The sequence below is a fragment of the Danio rerio genome, chromosome 21 (assembly GCF_052040795.2).
Source record: "Danio rerio strain M-AB ecotype USA chromosome 21, GRCz13ab, whole genome shotgun sequence".
Classification (NCBI taxonomy): Eukaryota; Metazoa; Chordata; class Actinopteri; order Cypriniformes; family Danionidae; genus Danio; species Danio rerio.
The window spans coordinates 22,312,746-22,327,818 of record NC_141041.1 but is presented as its reverse complement, the minus strand read 5'-3'; the positions used below and the strand labels follow the sequence as shown (position 1 = coordinate 22,327,818).

At 33.7% G+C, this 15,073-nt stretch overlaps 1 protein-coding gene across 1 annotated transcript; it reads left to right on the top strand.

The window, feature by feature from the left end:
• Window positions 1–1,931: 1,931 nt before the first annotated feature.
• LOC108180727 (uncharacterized) lies at window positions 1,932–3,061 on the top strand. Its single transcript, XM_087301289.1, has one exon. The coding sequence runs from the start codon at window positions 2,057–2,059 to the stop codon at window positions 2,600–2,602; it is 546 nt and encodes a 181-aa protein (XP_087157415.1). The 5' UTR covers window positions 1,932–2,056; the 3' UTR covers window positions 2,603–3,061.
• Window positions 3,062–15,073: the final 12,012 nt, after the last annotated feature.

Here is a 15,073-nt window from a genome sequence, read left to right as displayed (position 1 = left end):
TGTTCGTTCATTCATTCATTCATTTTCTTTTTTAGTCCCTTTATTTATCTGGGGTCGCCACAGCGGAACGAACCACCAACTTATCCAGCATATGTTTTATGCAGCGGAGGCCCTTTCAGCTGCAACCCATGACTGGGAAAAGGCCAAATATTATCCAACCCTAATAAATAAAACATCATCAGAAATCTTAATAATTCAGCTTTAAATTCTGCATTAAATTCAAAATTCTCCTCCTTGCATTTAGATCCCTAAATAGCCTAGCTCTTTCCTGTCTCTGCCACATGCTTGTCTTCTACACCCCAACTCGTTCATTACGTTCCGCTGACTCTGGCCTTCTCGCTGTCCCTTGGTACCACCTCTCTTTAATGGGGGGCAGATCATTTAGTGTTATTGCACCCAAACTCTGGAACTCTCTACCATGCTCACTCCGTTCTGCTAATAATTACTCTGAATTCAAATCCTTACTTAAAACTCATTTATTTTCTGAATGCTTCTGATCTGACAAACTGACCACTTTATCTGATCCACCCGCACTCTGCTTATTTGTCTCTTAGGTCTTGTTTTTGTATTTCCAGTTTGTTATATTTGACTTCCTGTATGTTTGTGTATCTTTTATCTGCTTGTACAATCTCTTTTGTCGCATTCTTTGTAAAGTTTCCTTGAGTTCTGGAAAGGCGCAATATGAATAAAAAATATTATTATTATTATAAACTTGATGTATAAATGACAATGTCTACAAACTGATACCTATAACCAGTGCTTAATTTGTAAATGAATAATTTCTGGAACAAAACCAGGAAATATAAGTTACTGTCGTCTGCCACAAAATTTCAGTTTACCTGGGACATGTTGTTACTGAGCAGTTATAGAGAGAAAAAATGCATTAAAGTTCTGAACGGTTTTTTGCAATACAATATTATGGGTCAACCGTGGATAAAAAACAAACAAAGATATAGCTACAAACATAAATCATTTACTAATTTTAGTAACATCACTGACTTTCAGTTCACTTCACTATTATGTGCTAAGCGAAAATGACTCACTCTTTCTAGTCTTGAAGAAGAGCCCACAGTTAGCTCTTCTGTCATGTTTCCTGGCTGATTTGAGATCGCTTTGCTTCTGTCTCCTATCCTGATCCAGGGGTGCAGTTTCATTTTCTTGAGATCTTGTTTGATCAGGCTCATTGTCAGATTTACTTGTGGTTTTACAAAAATGATATATGCTTAACTGCTTCTTTGGCATTTTGAAAATACAAATATTATTTAGGAAGACCAGTATGCCATTATTTATTTTCGCTGCTCACTGTGCGCAAAAAAACAATAATTAACAACCAATGAGAATTATTATAAGAAACTGATCTTGACCAATCAAGAAAACTGATCAAAAGTGACTACCTTTATGCGTGTGCGAGCACAGAAAATCCACACAGCTTTGTTTGCTGCTTATCACTCGATTTCATTCACATTCTCTCTCACACATGCAGGTATTCACCACACAAAAAGTTAATGCCGGATCAATTAAAATAAATGCCGCAACACAAACCACTGATATCTGACATTTCCTGGAACAGGATCTAGCAAGATCCGACTCAAATTAAGCACTATGACTGGTTTTGTGGTCCATGGTCACATATACTATTACACAAGCTATGCAAACCTTAGACAACAGAATGATTACACTACGCTGTAAAGTCTGTCGCTCTACAGTAAATCTCAAAGAAACAGTTCAACTGACATCAATATTGGCTCGGCCTCAGCAGCTCACAGGTCTGCAAGGCTCACCGAAGCCTTTGATTAAATTCTATATTAGACCCCAGATCTCCACAGGATGGCCAGCGCACTAGACTGATCTCAGCAGGTTAACCACTTACATATTTCAGTCAATCACACAAAGACTCATTCTGTTCCAATGCTGTTTTAATTGAGCAGCAGGAGTCGCCACCAGGCCCTGATCCGATTCCTTCAATCTACACCTTCTCCTAAACAGATGTTCAGCAACGGATGACTGCCTTCGCCTCTGCCGAGACACTTTTAGGTGGAGAAACACACATCTGGAGATGCCCACTGAAAGTACAAACAGAAACCTGAGTGTTTTGGCAGACGCTCCTCCAAGGAAGAATCAATCAAGTGTTGGCTGTCGGACTTCAGCTCTGCCTCGTGTTTGTTGGGACTTTCAGCTCAGTTTGGCTGTGCCGTTTATAGTCTTGGCTGGGATTTTGATCTTGGTTTTACTATATTGGGTGCTTCTTCTTCGCCACAGGCTCCGCATCGCTCAGGCCGGAAATGCTCTAGAATATTTTGGTTTCTATCGCATGGCTCAGTATGATTTAAAACAGCCCAATATGTCTGTGGTTATGACTTCTCCTCCCTCTCCACCTCCACCTCCTCCTCCTCCTCCACCTGTTTTTCATGTCACTCCACCTCCACCACCATTGTTATATGTGACGCCTCCCCTCATCCACACCACACCACCCAGTCCTCATCCATCATGTGGAACCGCTTCGGATGCAGAGGTTTACTCGCGGATTGGTGTCCTGCGACCCTCTAGACCCTGCAGTGTGAGTCAGACACAGGTGATCCTGTTTGAACACTCAGCTTTTTGAGTCTTTCAAGTACAACTACAGCTGATTTCTTTACAGTGGCTACTTATTTTCAGGCTGTTTTGTTGAACAATGTAAAAAAAGATATAGATACTTATTTTGAGACTATAACTTCAAGACATCTAGAATGATTATTATAAAGGCAACTTGACCCCTGCTTAAAAAAACCCAAGCATGTGCTGGTTTGATGTTAGCTTGAGATCTGGTTGAGATTGGATGTTGCTGGTGCTTTGCTAGCCATATTGGTCCTGGCTGAAACTTGAACTCAAAGATTTACAAATTGAGGCCTATAGCCAGCCTGGTGAAAGGCTTGGTTGTTTTTTCTCAAAAAGTGGGCGTTTTTAGAGTTACATGCCTCATTTTATATTTAATTATGAGAGTTAAATAGATTTTAAGCACTATTCTTATAAGCCTTAGCTTGTCAGATGGTCATCATAACCACACTTTGATGTACCAAAAATATTTCCTAAAGATTTAGAACACAGGTGTCAAACTCAGTTCCAAAAGGGCCGCAGCTCTGCACAGTTTAGTTCCAACCCTAATTAAACACACCTGATCAAACTAATTGATTCCTTCAGGCTTTTTTGAAACCTACAGGTAAGTGTGTTGGAGCAGGGTTGGAACTAAACTGTACAGGGCTTCTGCCCTCCAGGAATTGAGTTTGACACCCCTGATTTAGAATAAAGAAATGAAGAGTTCAGATGCAAAAAAAACTCTAAATGCCATCTAAATATTTTCTGCACATTTCTCAGCCTCCTGTGTCTTGATTCATTAATTTCACTTTTACAGCAAAAAATAAGTTATTTTGATAGATTTTAATATAAAATAACTGAACATAAACATAAGAGGCAGAGAAAAATGCTCATTGTAGAAGAAAATTCTAGATGACATTTAGAGGTTTTTGCATCTGAACTCTTCAAATATTTATCTTTAAAATACAAATTTATTACATCATATATCATAAAAAATTAATTCATTTTAAATTAAAAACAAGGCTATTGTCATTTATTAGGTAAATAAATAACAAACTAGCCAGCATTTTCAACTTTCCTCAGTCAGAATTTGGCCATTTGAAATAAACAAGTAAATAATTAAATAAAAATAGAAAAATTAATTAATAAATAAATATAAATAAATAATGAATACATTTAATTTAACAATGTAGTGCTGTTAATTTTCTAGACTCTCTTGTAAAAAAAACAAACAAACAAAAAAAAAAACGTACATTTAAAAATTCATAGATAATAAAAATAGCCAAAATTGTCTTCCAATTAAATTTAATATGATCCACTTTTGGTGCTTCACACCTTTATATTGGTCATTATTTAGTGTCATGAATAAGGTCTAAGCAAAAAAAAAAAAAAATGTCCTTGTAAACTGTTTTCTGTATTTTAAAAACAATACAGTAGTAAAAGATCATGTCACTTACATCAGATTGTGTGTTTTCTTGCACAGCTGGATGTTAGACTCATGAAAAATAATTGTTCGCATTGGTCAAAACAGATTAGCTGCTGAAGTCATGACAGCCAACACAGAATTAGGCTTGGTCTTAAAGCCTTTTCGATGGGTTATTTTCAATAATTACAATAAATTAGCAGTCAAAATAGGAAAAATTCTGGACCTTTGTCAGTGAGGGGTGGGTCTTTCAAACCAACCTGAACCCCCTATAGGCTTGAAACTGCACAAAAATTAAGTTTTTCTCCTCGTATTTAAATTTTTTATAACCTTCTACCCCATTGTCCTGTTTCCACATTTACCATTTTAAAACGATGATATTATATTTTCATTTAAGTAGTTTCTGACTTCAGCGTCATCCTTGGTTAACTAGACTGGTAGCTGCTCCTTGAGCCTATCAGTTAAAGAAAAAGAAGTTCTTTATAATTTGACACGTTTTCATTTTTTTTTAATTTGAGCTTTTTAATTTTTTAATCTGTGACAGCAATACTTTGGGTGGAAAATTGATCTCATGACCAGCAAAAAAAAAAAAAAAAACAAGCTTAAAGAATCTGGAAGAACCAGCTCATGACCAGCAAAGAACCAGCTTAAACCAGCATCCAAACCTACATTACAAGCATATGCAGTTTTCTTTCAGCAGGTATTAGCATTTGCACGAGTGACCACCAACTCTGCACATCTTCCATGTCTCCTTAACCAAACAGACCTGATTCAGATCATCAGCTTATTAGCAGAGACTAAAAAGACCTGTAATGGGTGTGACAGACAAAGGACACATGCAAAACATGCAGTGTTGGTGGTCCTCCAGGAACATGGTTGCTAGATTATTTCACTTCAGCCATAGAAAAAATCAACAACATGAAACCAGTTTGAAATCTCAATAGCAGATCATAAAGACACACTGTTTTGTAGTAAAATCAAGTGGTAGTTCACCCCAAATATTTAATTTTGCTCTTAATTTTATTATGTTAATGAGATTATTTTCTTCAATGTTTTTTTCTGAAAACCTGCTAATGGTTTATCATAAAATGTCAAAAACACATATGCAGGCAAAATAAATGAATACTCATGGCTCCCGATAATACATTATGATGTTGTATTAACGATCTGTGCAAGAAATTAATAAATATTTACAATATTAACTTAGATTATTAGAGTATGTCCCTGATACATTTAAATGTTGGTGTAAACTACCCCTTTTACCTGTAATTTTCCAAATGTGTTACATGTAAAAGCTTTCAAGTGTTGTCTGTGTGAGGAAAACTAACAGGAAGGGGGTTTATTTTGAAACAACATATTCCTCTTTTTCCTGAATCTGCATTGTAATTTCCTTTAAAGGGTGGGATTTCCTGAGGAGACTTTCCATTGCTTTGTTCCTCTCTGCCTCTTATAACGTTCGTTCTCTCTCACTAAGTAAATATCAAATAATCAAGTATGAAAATAAAGTTTTACTATCTATGTTGATTTTTAATATGGTTTAAAATGTCATTTATTTCTGAGATGGCAAATCAGTCATTACTTCAGAGTGAATAAACCTTCAGTAATCATTCTAATTTGCTGATTTGATGCTGTTCAGGTTGTGCTGTTTAATATTTATTAAAGAAAGCCGACTTAATCATGAGTGTTTGATAAATAGAAAGTTTTTAAAAGAACAGCTTTTGAAGCTGAAGTCTTTTCTACATTTCTTCACTGTCTTCTTTGATCAGTTTGATAATAAATCTCTGACCCCACACTTTTCTGAATATATTATTAAATCTATAACAGTGTCATCAGTGAAAACGCGAGTCTCTGTGTAAATTACAGCACACCACAGCTGCGCTCATGTGTTGTTCATATACAAATGTGGCCACAAAGTAGATTTGAATAATTGATGATTCTCCACCACTTCCCTTTGCCAATAATGTATAATTTAGCATTGTTAAATAGCTGTGAGAGGAATATTGAAGAGCAAAAGTTGTCAAGCTTTTTATGATTTTTAAAAACAACTTGTTTTACTCAGTGCAGATTAAATCATGATAGATTAGTGATATTCAAATGATTGATTATGTTAAAATCTACTATTATTACAGTTGTTCTGTCCTGATTAATGAGTTTGTTTTTGGGTTTGGTCAGATTTAAATGCTTCTTCCTGTGTAACTGCGGTAGTCCATCCTGTGAGTGTGATAAAAGATGTTGTGTTTGTTTATAGCTTAAAACGATTCTCTAATTTTCAGTATTACTTTTTATAGTCTGCTGGAACTTCTTTGCCTGTTTGTCAAAGTGAAGCCGTGTAGTTATACACTATACCTGACAAAAGTCTTGTCATCTATCCAAGTTTTAGGATCAACAAATTATAACTTGACTTCTAGTTGATCATTTGGTATCAGAAATGGATTGTATAAAAGGCAAAGGCCTCTAGATTACGCTTATTTTACCAAAATAAAATAGGATCATGCCTTGACTTTTAATTATTTAATTATGACAGTAAGGTTCTGACTTTGCTCAGACATAAGTCTTGTTACTAAACAGAAATAATCTACAGTATTGAAAATAAAGTCATGGTGCAGTTGAAAAAATTATTAATACTGTGTATGAATCCCATGAGCGTGGAGGACTGCATCCATACATTTCTGCAATGACTCAAATAACATATTAATAAAATGATATGGAATGCTAAAGTAAGAGTCCTTGCAGGACTCCCAGAGTTCATCAACAGTCTTTGGATTCATCTTCAATGCCTCCTCCTTCATATAACCTCAGTTGTAACCCCGCCGGGTCCTACGCCACCCAACCCGCTCTGAGCTGGTATTGAACCAGCGACCTTCCGTATGGGAGTTGGTTGCTCTAACAAGGAGGCTAAAGACCATAGCCTCTAGCATCTGTCGCTAGAGCACCTTTAGAGGTCAGAGGAGTGAGGTTTACCTGCACAGCACACACTAGCTGGCCTCCGTTACACAGACATGCTCAATAATGTTCATGTCTGGTGACTGGGCTGGCCAATCCTGGAGCACCTTGACCTCTTTCGCTTTCAGGAACTTTGATGTGGAGGCTGAAGTATGAAAAGGAGCACTATCCTGCTGTATAATATAATGGTGCCATATAATACACCAGTCATATACCATATAATTACCATATAATGGTAATCTTGTTTTCTTGTGGTTATCTCCCTATATTAGCATTGTGTAAATACATAGCACAGCAAAACAACTTTGCAGAGTGAGTAATCTGCTAGAAGTTACTGTGTTTTTGACTTCTGGAATGACTACTGCAGATGAAATCTTGTATGACGTATGAGCTTGCGAAGACTCAATGATGTGCGGGTGGTGTCCCATTTCTTAGGGGAATATTTTCATCCCTTCACATTCTGTCTCAACGAACAATGGCAAGCTGTAGGTGTATTGGTATAAAACAGAATTGGAACCGGGTCTTAGTCTTGGTTTAGATGCTTTTGACTATAAATGACGGTAAACTACAAACCACTGAATGTATTGTACTCATTTCATCTGTCAAAAAATAAATAAATTCCACCCTGACTAAGTCTACTGTGGCTCATACGCACGAGACGAGGCTTTGGTTCAGCATCATCTGCACTTTTCTTCTCTTTCATTTCCTGCCTCCTCTCAGCTGCCTCTTTCATTAAAATGGCAAAAGCCCAAAACTAAAATAACAAAGAACAATAAATCGCAATTTTCATGAATACAGCCTGGCGGGAAAAAGGCTGTTGTTTTCCATAGCATGGGGACACTTTTCTTTTACCTCAGTGGTGATTTTGAATGAAGTGGTTTGGAAATATTACCTTTCATATGTGCTTTAACTGAAGCTGGAATAGCGGCACCTGCCACCTCTGGGAGAGCTTTCGTTGACACACACTCAAGCTGTGATTGTGAAGAGCAGAACTGCTGTGTGTGTTTGTTGGTTTATTGCAGGTCTGTTTGACAATTGTTGGCACTGGGCACAAGAAGTTTTTTTGTTTGTTTTTGTTTGTTGTTGTAGTTGTTGAATGGCTGAGCTGTGGTCTTGGGTTTAAACCTTTGTATCTTGCCCGCTGTGAAGAGACGTCCTCTGGAGAATCAGCCATCAGCTGCCTGGATTATATGAGACTATCCAGAATCTCTTCTTTTGACGGTGCATCTGCTTCTCATAACTCTTAGTAGAAAACCTGAGAAAAGCTGCATTTTCTGCATCATCACTGCAGTCTTGAGTCACATGATCCTTTACAAATCATTTAATGCTTTTATTTTTAATGTTTAAAGACTTTGTATTCAAACTCTGAAATTTGGAAGCATAGAGGGCTTTATTATGAAACTTCAGGTTTGGTTTTCAGGCCAGTAGGCAGGGAGGGGGTTAAGGTGGTTTGAAAGACTCACCCCTCTACTAACAAAGTCAAGACTTTGGCCCCTATATGAGCTTATTTGTTCGATTTTTAACAGTATGCCATCATAAACGGTCAAAATAACTAATAGAAGAAATCTTTAGGACAAATTTAATTATCATTATTAAAATGGATAAATTCTGACTGAGGAAATGAGCTGGCCAGTTTGTTATTTCCCTGTAGGTTACATTTGGTCATTTAAAATAGATTCAAAAGACTCTTAATTGTTTTCTTTTTATGATGGATGATAATAAATGAGCGTTATTTTATTCAGTATTTTTTAAATATTTCTTTGTTCAAACATTTTATTTAAATTTAAAACTCCAAACTCATTATTACATTATTTATAACACTGTAATAATGTACATTTTGCACATTTGTAAATAAACACAATTTTTTGTAAACATAAAATTGTATGATTTAAGCACTTTGCGAAAATGTAAGAAATATATTTGTTACATCAAATATGCATAGTAATGATAACTATCCAACAAGCAAAAATTTGTGCTTAAAATGTTAATAAAATGCAATATTTGAACCTTATAATTTGATAGAAAATAAGGCGAATAACTGCAAAAAGGACGATATAAATTTTTTATCGTCCTTGGGCTGGAGGGAGTCCGGTTCGGGGACCACAGGATCTCATCTCTGTTATTCGCAGACAATGTTGTTCTGTTGGCTTTATCAAACATGAACCTTCAGCATGCTCTGGGGCGGTTTGCTACCGAGTGTGACGCAGCTATCTCTCTCAGCTGGCCTGGGAACGCTTCAGGATCCCCCTGAAGGAGCTGGAGGAAGTATCTGGGGAGAGGGAAGTCTGGGGTTCTCTCCTAAGACTGCTGTCCCCACAACCCGGCCCCGGAAATGTGGTTGAAAATGAATAAACTGCAAAAATGTCCACTTTTTGAGAAAAAAGAACCACTCCTTTAATACAAGTCTGGTTTTGGTTTTACACTTTTCACGTTTTAACAGAAATAATATTTCACAACATTACTGTTTTATTTTATAGTCTTAAATCGTAATTATTTTGTAACCTTTAGCAATATTTAATCTTGAGCTCATCTTAACTTTAAGATTTTATTCAAACTGTAGAATTCTGAATGAATGCTAACACTCGACATATACTGTATTCATTATGTTCATTCATGTTCATTGGATACCAAGTTTTGGTCTTGGTTCTGATAAAACTGTAGCCTTTTCAGGCTTTTTGGAATCAGAAATTTGTTGTTTGTCCATGAAGAACATTTTAGTAATTTTTTTTGTTTCACAAAAGGTTCTTAAAGGCATAGTTCGTCCAATAAAATGACAGTTTACACACTATTTAATCTGCCTCAAGTGGTTTTGAATTTTTTTCTTTATTTTTTTTTTTATGCAAAAAAGATATTTTAAAGAAAGCTGAAACACTGAAAAAAAACTTTCAAGCAGAGCTTCATTCAATTAAAAATGTATCTTTCATTTCATTTTAATTATTTATCTTTATTATTTAAATATTTTCTTTATTATTTGTTAATTATTATTTATTATGTTACATTTTTCAAGTAATATATTTTAAGTTAAAAATATATAGTTAAATATAAATGAAGCTCAACTTAAAAGAGCTCAACTAAGAAGAATTTGTTTGACCAATATAAAATGTTCACGTAATTCACACAGGCCAGTGCATGCATATTAAACAGAAACTCAATATGCTTAGTACTTTCATGGACTTAAAAAAAGTGTTTAAGGCTAATTATGTATTTTACATTGGCTCAAGAGATTAAATTTAGATGTGAAACCATTATCCTATTTTTAAATTGGATGAATGACTGTTTTAATTGGTTATTAAAGCTATATCTTCTGGTTTAGAACAAAAAGAGAATTTAAATTAATTGGCATTTGTACCAGGTTATATAAAATGGTTCTGAAGATAGAAAATATTGTTTAAGGCAAATTATTTATTTTTCATTGGGTCAAGTGATACAGTTTAGATGTGAAACATTACCATTAACATTAAAAAAATGTAATTGGATGAACGAAAGCTTTTATTCCAGTGAAACCTGTAACCATTGACTTCCATAGTAGGAAAAACAGACACAATAGAAGTCAGTGGTTACAGGTTTCCAGCAATCTTCATTTTATCTTCTTTTGTATTCAACAGTATAGAAACTCAAAACAGTTTGAAACAAGTTAAGGGTGAGCAAATGATGACAGAATTTTCATTTTTGGGAGAACTACACTATAAAAAATTTACACAATCACAATTTTGTCATTTGGTCTAGACAAAAATTAATTAAGTTATAACTTAAATGTTTTTAGAAGTTTAAGTAGACTGAACATAAAACAATTAAGTTGTTTTGTGTTAAAGAAAATTAAGAATTGTGTTGATTCAGCTCATTTTAAATAAGTAGTTTGAACAAGCAGCCAATTTATTTTGAATGTATCAGATTATTAAAAGGACAAATTTTGACTGAAAGCAGCCCAAAATACACTGAAGAAAATGATTCAAAGATGATTCATTGGATGCATTTTTTAAGTTAAGTGTTTTAAACAATTTATTTGGGCTAAATTTAAACAAACAAATTAAGATAAACATTACTAAATTTAATTTGCTTATTAAAATTCCGCACATAAATTGTTTGCAACAACTTTGTTGACATTTTTTATAGAAATCTTCATTTTTATTTAGAGTTTTCATGATTTTCCAAATAAGGAAAAAAATAAATAAATATCTGTAATTTAATACCAAACTATACAGTCTGTGTAAAGGGATTGCACTGTCTGTGGACTTACCTGACAGACTCTATTTTGGCTTAGATTTTTTCTTGTCTATGCAGTATATTTACTCTAAGCTTACAAGCTCCCGTGGTGCAGTTGTGACCCAAAATAGACAATCACGAAGCTCACGGGTGTTTGTTTTGCGATCAGCAGTGGTGTCTCTGCGGGGTTCTGGAGGTTTCTCACTGTAATAAATAACTGTGGATCCTCAGGTGGGTAAATGATGCCAGCTGTGGGTGTGCACGTGGGTCTGCTCTATTGTCCCAGGCCTTTGATCAGATAATTGCACCTCAGACCCAGAGTTTGAAACATCTGAGAGTCTCTATGGTGACCAGCACCACTGCGTCTGCTCTCTGGAGTGGCTTTTACAGATTCAGACACCAGAGCTATGGCAAACAATTATGGCAAGCTGTTTTAATACACAATTTATTATACGTAATGGTGTTTTCATGCGAGTTACTTGGTTTTTAAGTACTATCTTTCCAATTGAGTAGTACTTACTTATTCATATTATTGAATTACTAGTTATTTTTGTTATTTATTAGATATTAGTACTCGTTAGTTATACTGGGTAACTATTAAACAGACACTAGTCATTATACTATTCATTTTTTACATTTATTCATTCATTTTCCTTCGGTTTAGTCCCTTATTTGTCAGGGGTCGCCACAGTGGAATGAACCACCAACTATTCCAGCATATGTTTTACACAGCGGATGCCCTTCCAGCTTTAACCTAGTACTGGGAAAGACCCATACACACTCATTCACACACATACACTTATAGCACATACACTTTTAGCTTATTCAATTCACTAGTGCATGTCTTTGGACTGTGGGGGAAACCGGAGCACATAATAAACCTACACGAACACGGGGAGAGCATGCAAACTTCACACAGAAATGCCAACTGACCTAGCTGGGACTCAAAAACCAGTGAACTTTCTGGGAGGCAACATTGCTAACCACTGAGCCACTGTGCCGTCCTGCTTTAGATCCTGTTTAAAAGTAGTGTGAGCTGTTTGGTGTTGTTTGTACTTGGATTGTAGCCTTTTATGTGTTCTTTTACTGTAAAGCACATTGTAATGACTTGTATGTGAAAGGTGCTATATTAATATGTTTTTACTTACTTTACTTGGTGCTATTTAATTTAAAACGAGTACTTGTTTCAAAAGTAACTAATAAATAATACTGTTTCAATTGTTGTTGTTTTGCCATTGACTTCTATTGGAATCTGACATTAGGATAGGGCGTTTGTATGGAAGCTGTGACTGTTACATATTTTGTTTGCACTGTGCTTGATGTGCTTCTATGAATGTTTGAATGCTAATAATTACAAAAGTAACCTGTAAATGTTTAAATAGTAAGCATTCATTAAAAACTGAAGAGTTTAGATGCAAAAATCATCTGAAATTTCCATCAAAAATGAATATTTTTCTCAGCCTCCTTTGTTTATGTTATATTAAAAGACCTGGAAAAGGACTTATTCTTTGCCATGAAAGTGATATTGCTGAAAATAAACACAGGAGCCTGATAAAAATGCTCACAAAAAAAACTCTTCAATTATTAGTAATTATTAATTAGATGTACTTATTCACTAGTATTTAGCAGGTGTTAGAACTTTTTGCTTGATGTGCTTCTATGAATGTTTGAATGCTAATAATTACGAAAAGTAACCTATAAATTTTTAAATAGTTTAATTTTATTAGTAGTAATTAATAATTAGATACTATACTTATTGACTACTATTTAGCAGATTCTAGAACTTTTTACTTGATCTTTCTATTAATTTTTGAATGCTAATAATTACAAAAGTAACATGTAGCCTAAATGTTTAAATAGTAAGCTTTCATTACATTTTATTATTAGTTGTTACAGATATTATACTTATTGACTACTATTAAGCAGATTCTAGAACTTTTTTATTACAGTAGGTATTAGAACTATTACAGTAGGTATTAGAACATATTTATTATTGTAACAATTCATATCTATATTGTAAGATCTGCTGTTTTAGATGTCTTTCAATATAATTAGTCTACAGACAAAATATAGATCAATACAATAATTTAGTTAAATAACAAATTATTAGTAAAATTTTAGTAATTTTAGTAAAATTTTAGTAACAATTTTTAAGCTGAATTAAATTAACCTTATGGGTCCATTGAATTCATATTATGTTAAACTGACTTAAAACAGCTTGTGTAACTTATAAAATTAAGTTAGAACATGATTAACTTAGTTAAACCTAAAAACATATGTTGTCAGGACTAATTGATCATATAATTTTTTATAGTGTTGTAGTAAATAAATGTTAGAATGTTACTACTAATAAGAGTATTAAATGATAGCAAGTTAGCTACCATTTAAAAAATAAATAGTATAAAGAAAAAAGTAGTATGTAAAAAAATTTACAAGTCAGAACAGAAATAAATACTCGTCAAAACTGAATTGATATCTCAATGACAAATCCCTGACAACAAAATTGTGGATCACTTATGAAATAAGTAATCTATTTAATGGGTACTGTATCCAATAATAACCAGTGTCTATTAAATAAATACTAGTATCTAATAAATACATAGGCCTCACACTGTAAACCATATAATCAATGACGTCATGACGACATAAATGCTTTATTTAACTAATTTAATGATGTTTTAACTTAATTTTTTTAAGTTTTATATATTTAGGTTATGCATATTTATATATGTTTTAAATTTAAGTTGTGTATATTTACATATTTATTTATGTTTTAAGTTTAAGTTATACATATTTAAATATGGTTTAAGTTAAGTATGTTTTAAGTCGTTTTAATGTGACTTATGTTAGAATGACTAGGGTTTCTAACCCTAGGGTTTTTTGATTCAACCTAAAAAATGTTATGCCGTCCATTTTACAGTATAACTATTAATTTAACCACTGAGTTTAATTTATTAATTACATATTATATGGTTAAATGTGTGTTTAGTTTAGGATTAGTTACATACATCATCATGCATAATTAATTGTAATTACCATAGTAAATACAGAACAGGTGCAATAAGGATACCTTAAAACAAATTATATATATATATATATATATATATATATATATATATATATATATATATATATATATATATATATATATATATATATATATATATATATATATATATATATATATATACATATTTACATTATATTATATTATATATTTTTTTTTGGGGTAAGTGGTTGGAAACAATTTTTATGGGCTGAATTTAAACAAACAAATTAAGTTAAACATTACAATTTTAAATTGTTTGTTTAAATCCAGCCCATATAATTAGCTTTTAACAGCTTACCATAAAAATTTTGCATATCCAATGAATCATTTGTGTTCATTGTATGGTTTATGAATTAAATTAATAAAATGGCTTACTACAAAAATCCACTGGATCTGTTGCTGGAACACAATTGAAGTGGCATAAATCCAAAGGGTGCACATCTGACTGTTCTATTGGCTTTCGCACATTTTCATTTTCAGTAAACAGATGATTTTGTTCCAACAAGAATTCATTAGTTGACATAAACATGGAGAGCTGAGGACCTGTTAATGTAATTCACTGGAACAATTTGCACTGGCACATTCCTGATCATGTAAAAAGCCTTGAGATTTCTATAAAAGAGATATGCGCAGTGGAGCATCTTGTTGTAAAAAAACATTCTCATATGTGTTTGTTAAGAGGATCTTTGGCCTCCCCGTTGCTCCTTTGTGTCCATTGTTTGATGCTGGGTTTACACAGAGGATGGAGGTGCGAGTCAGGATTAATGGGTTTTAAAGTGCTTGCAAAGAGGAAAAGTATGAAGACGCATTTCAATGATGGACTGGAAAATGACACATTGATAAATGTATATCTGCCTCTTGAGGGAAAAAAGGCAGCAGCCGTC

Coding starts and splice junctions, on each gene's coding strand:
- LOC108180727 (XM_087301289.1), top strand. CDS start 2,057: ATGCCCACTGAAAGTACAAACAGAAACCTGAGTGTTTTGGCAGACGCT.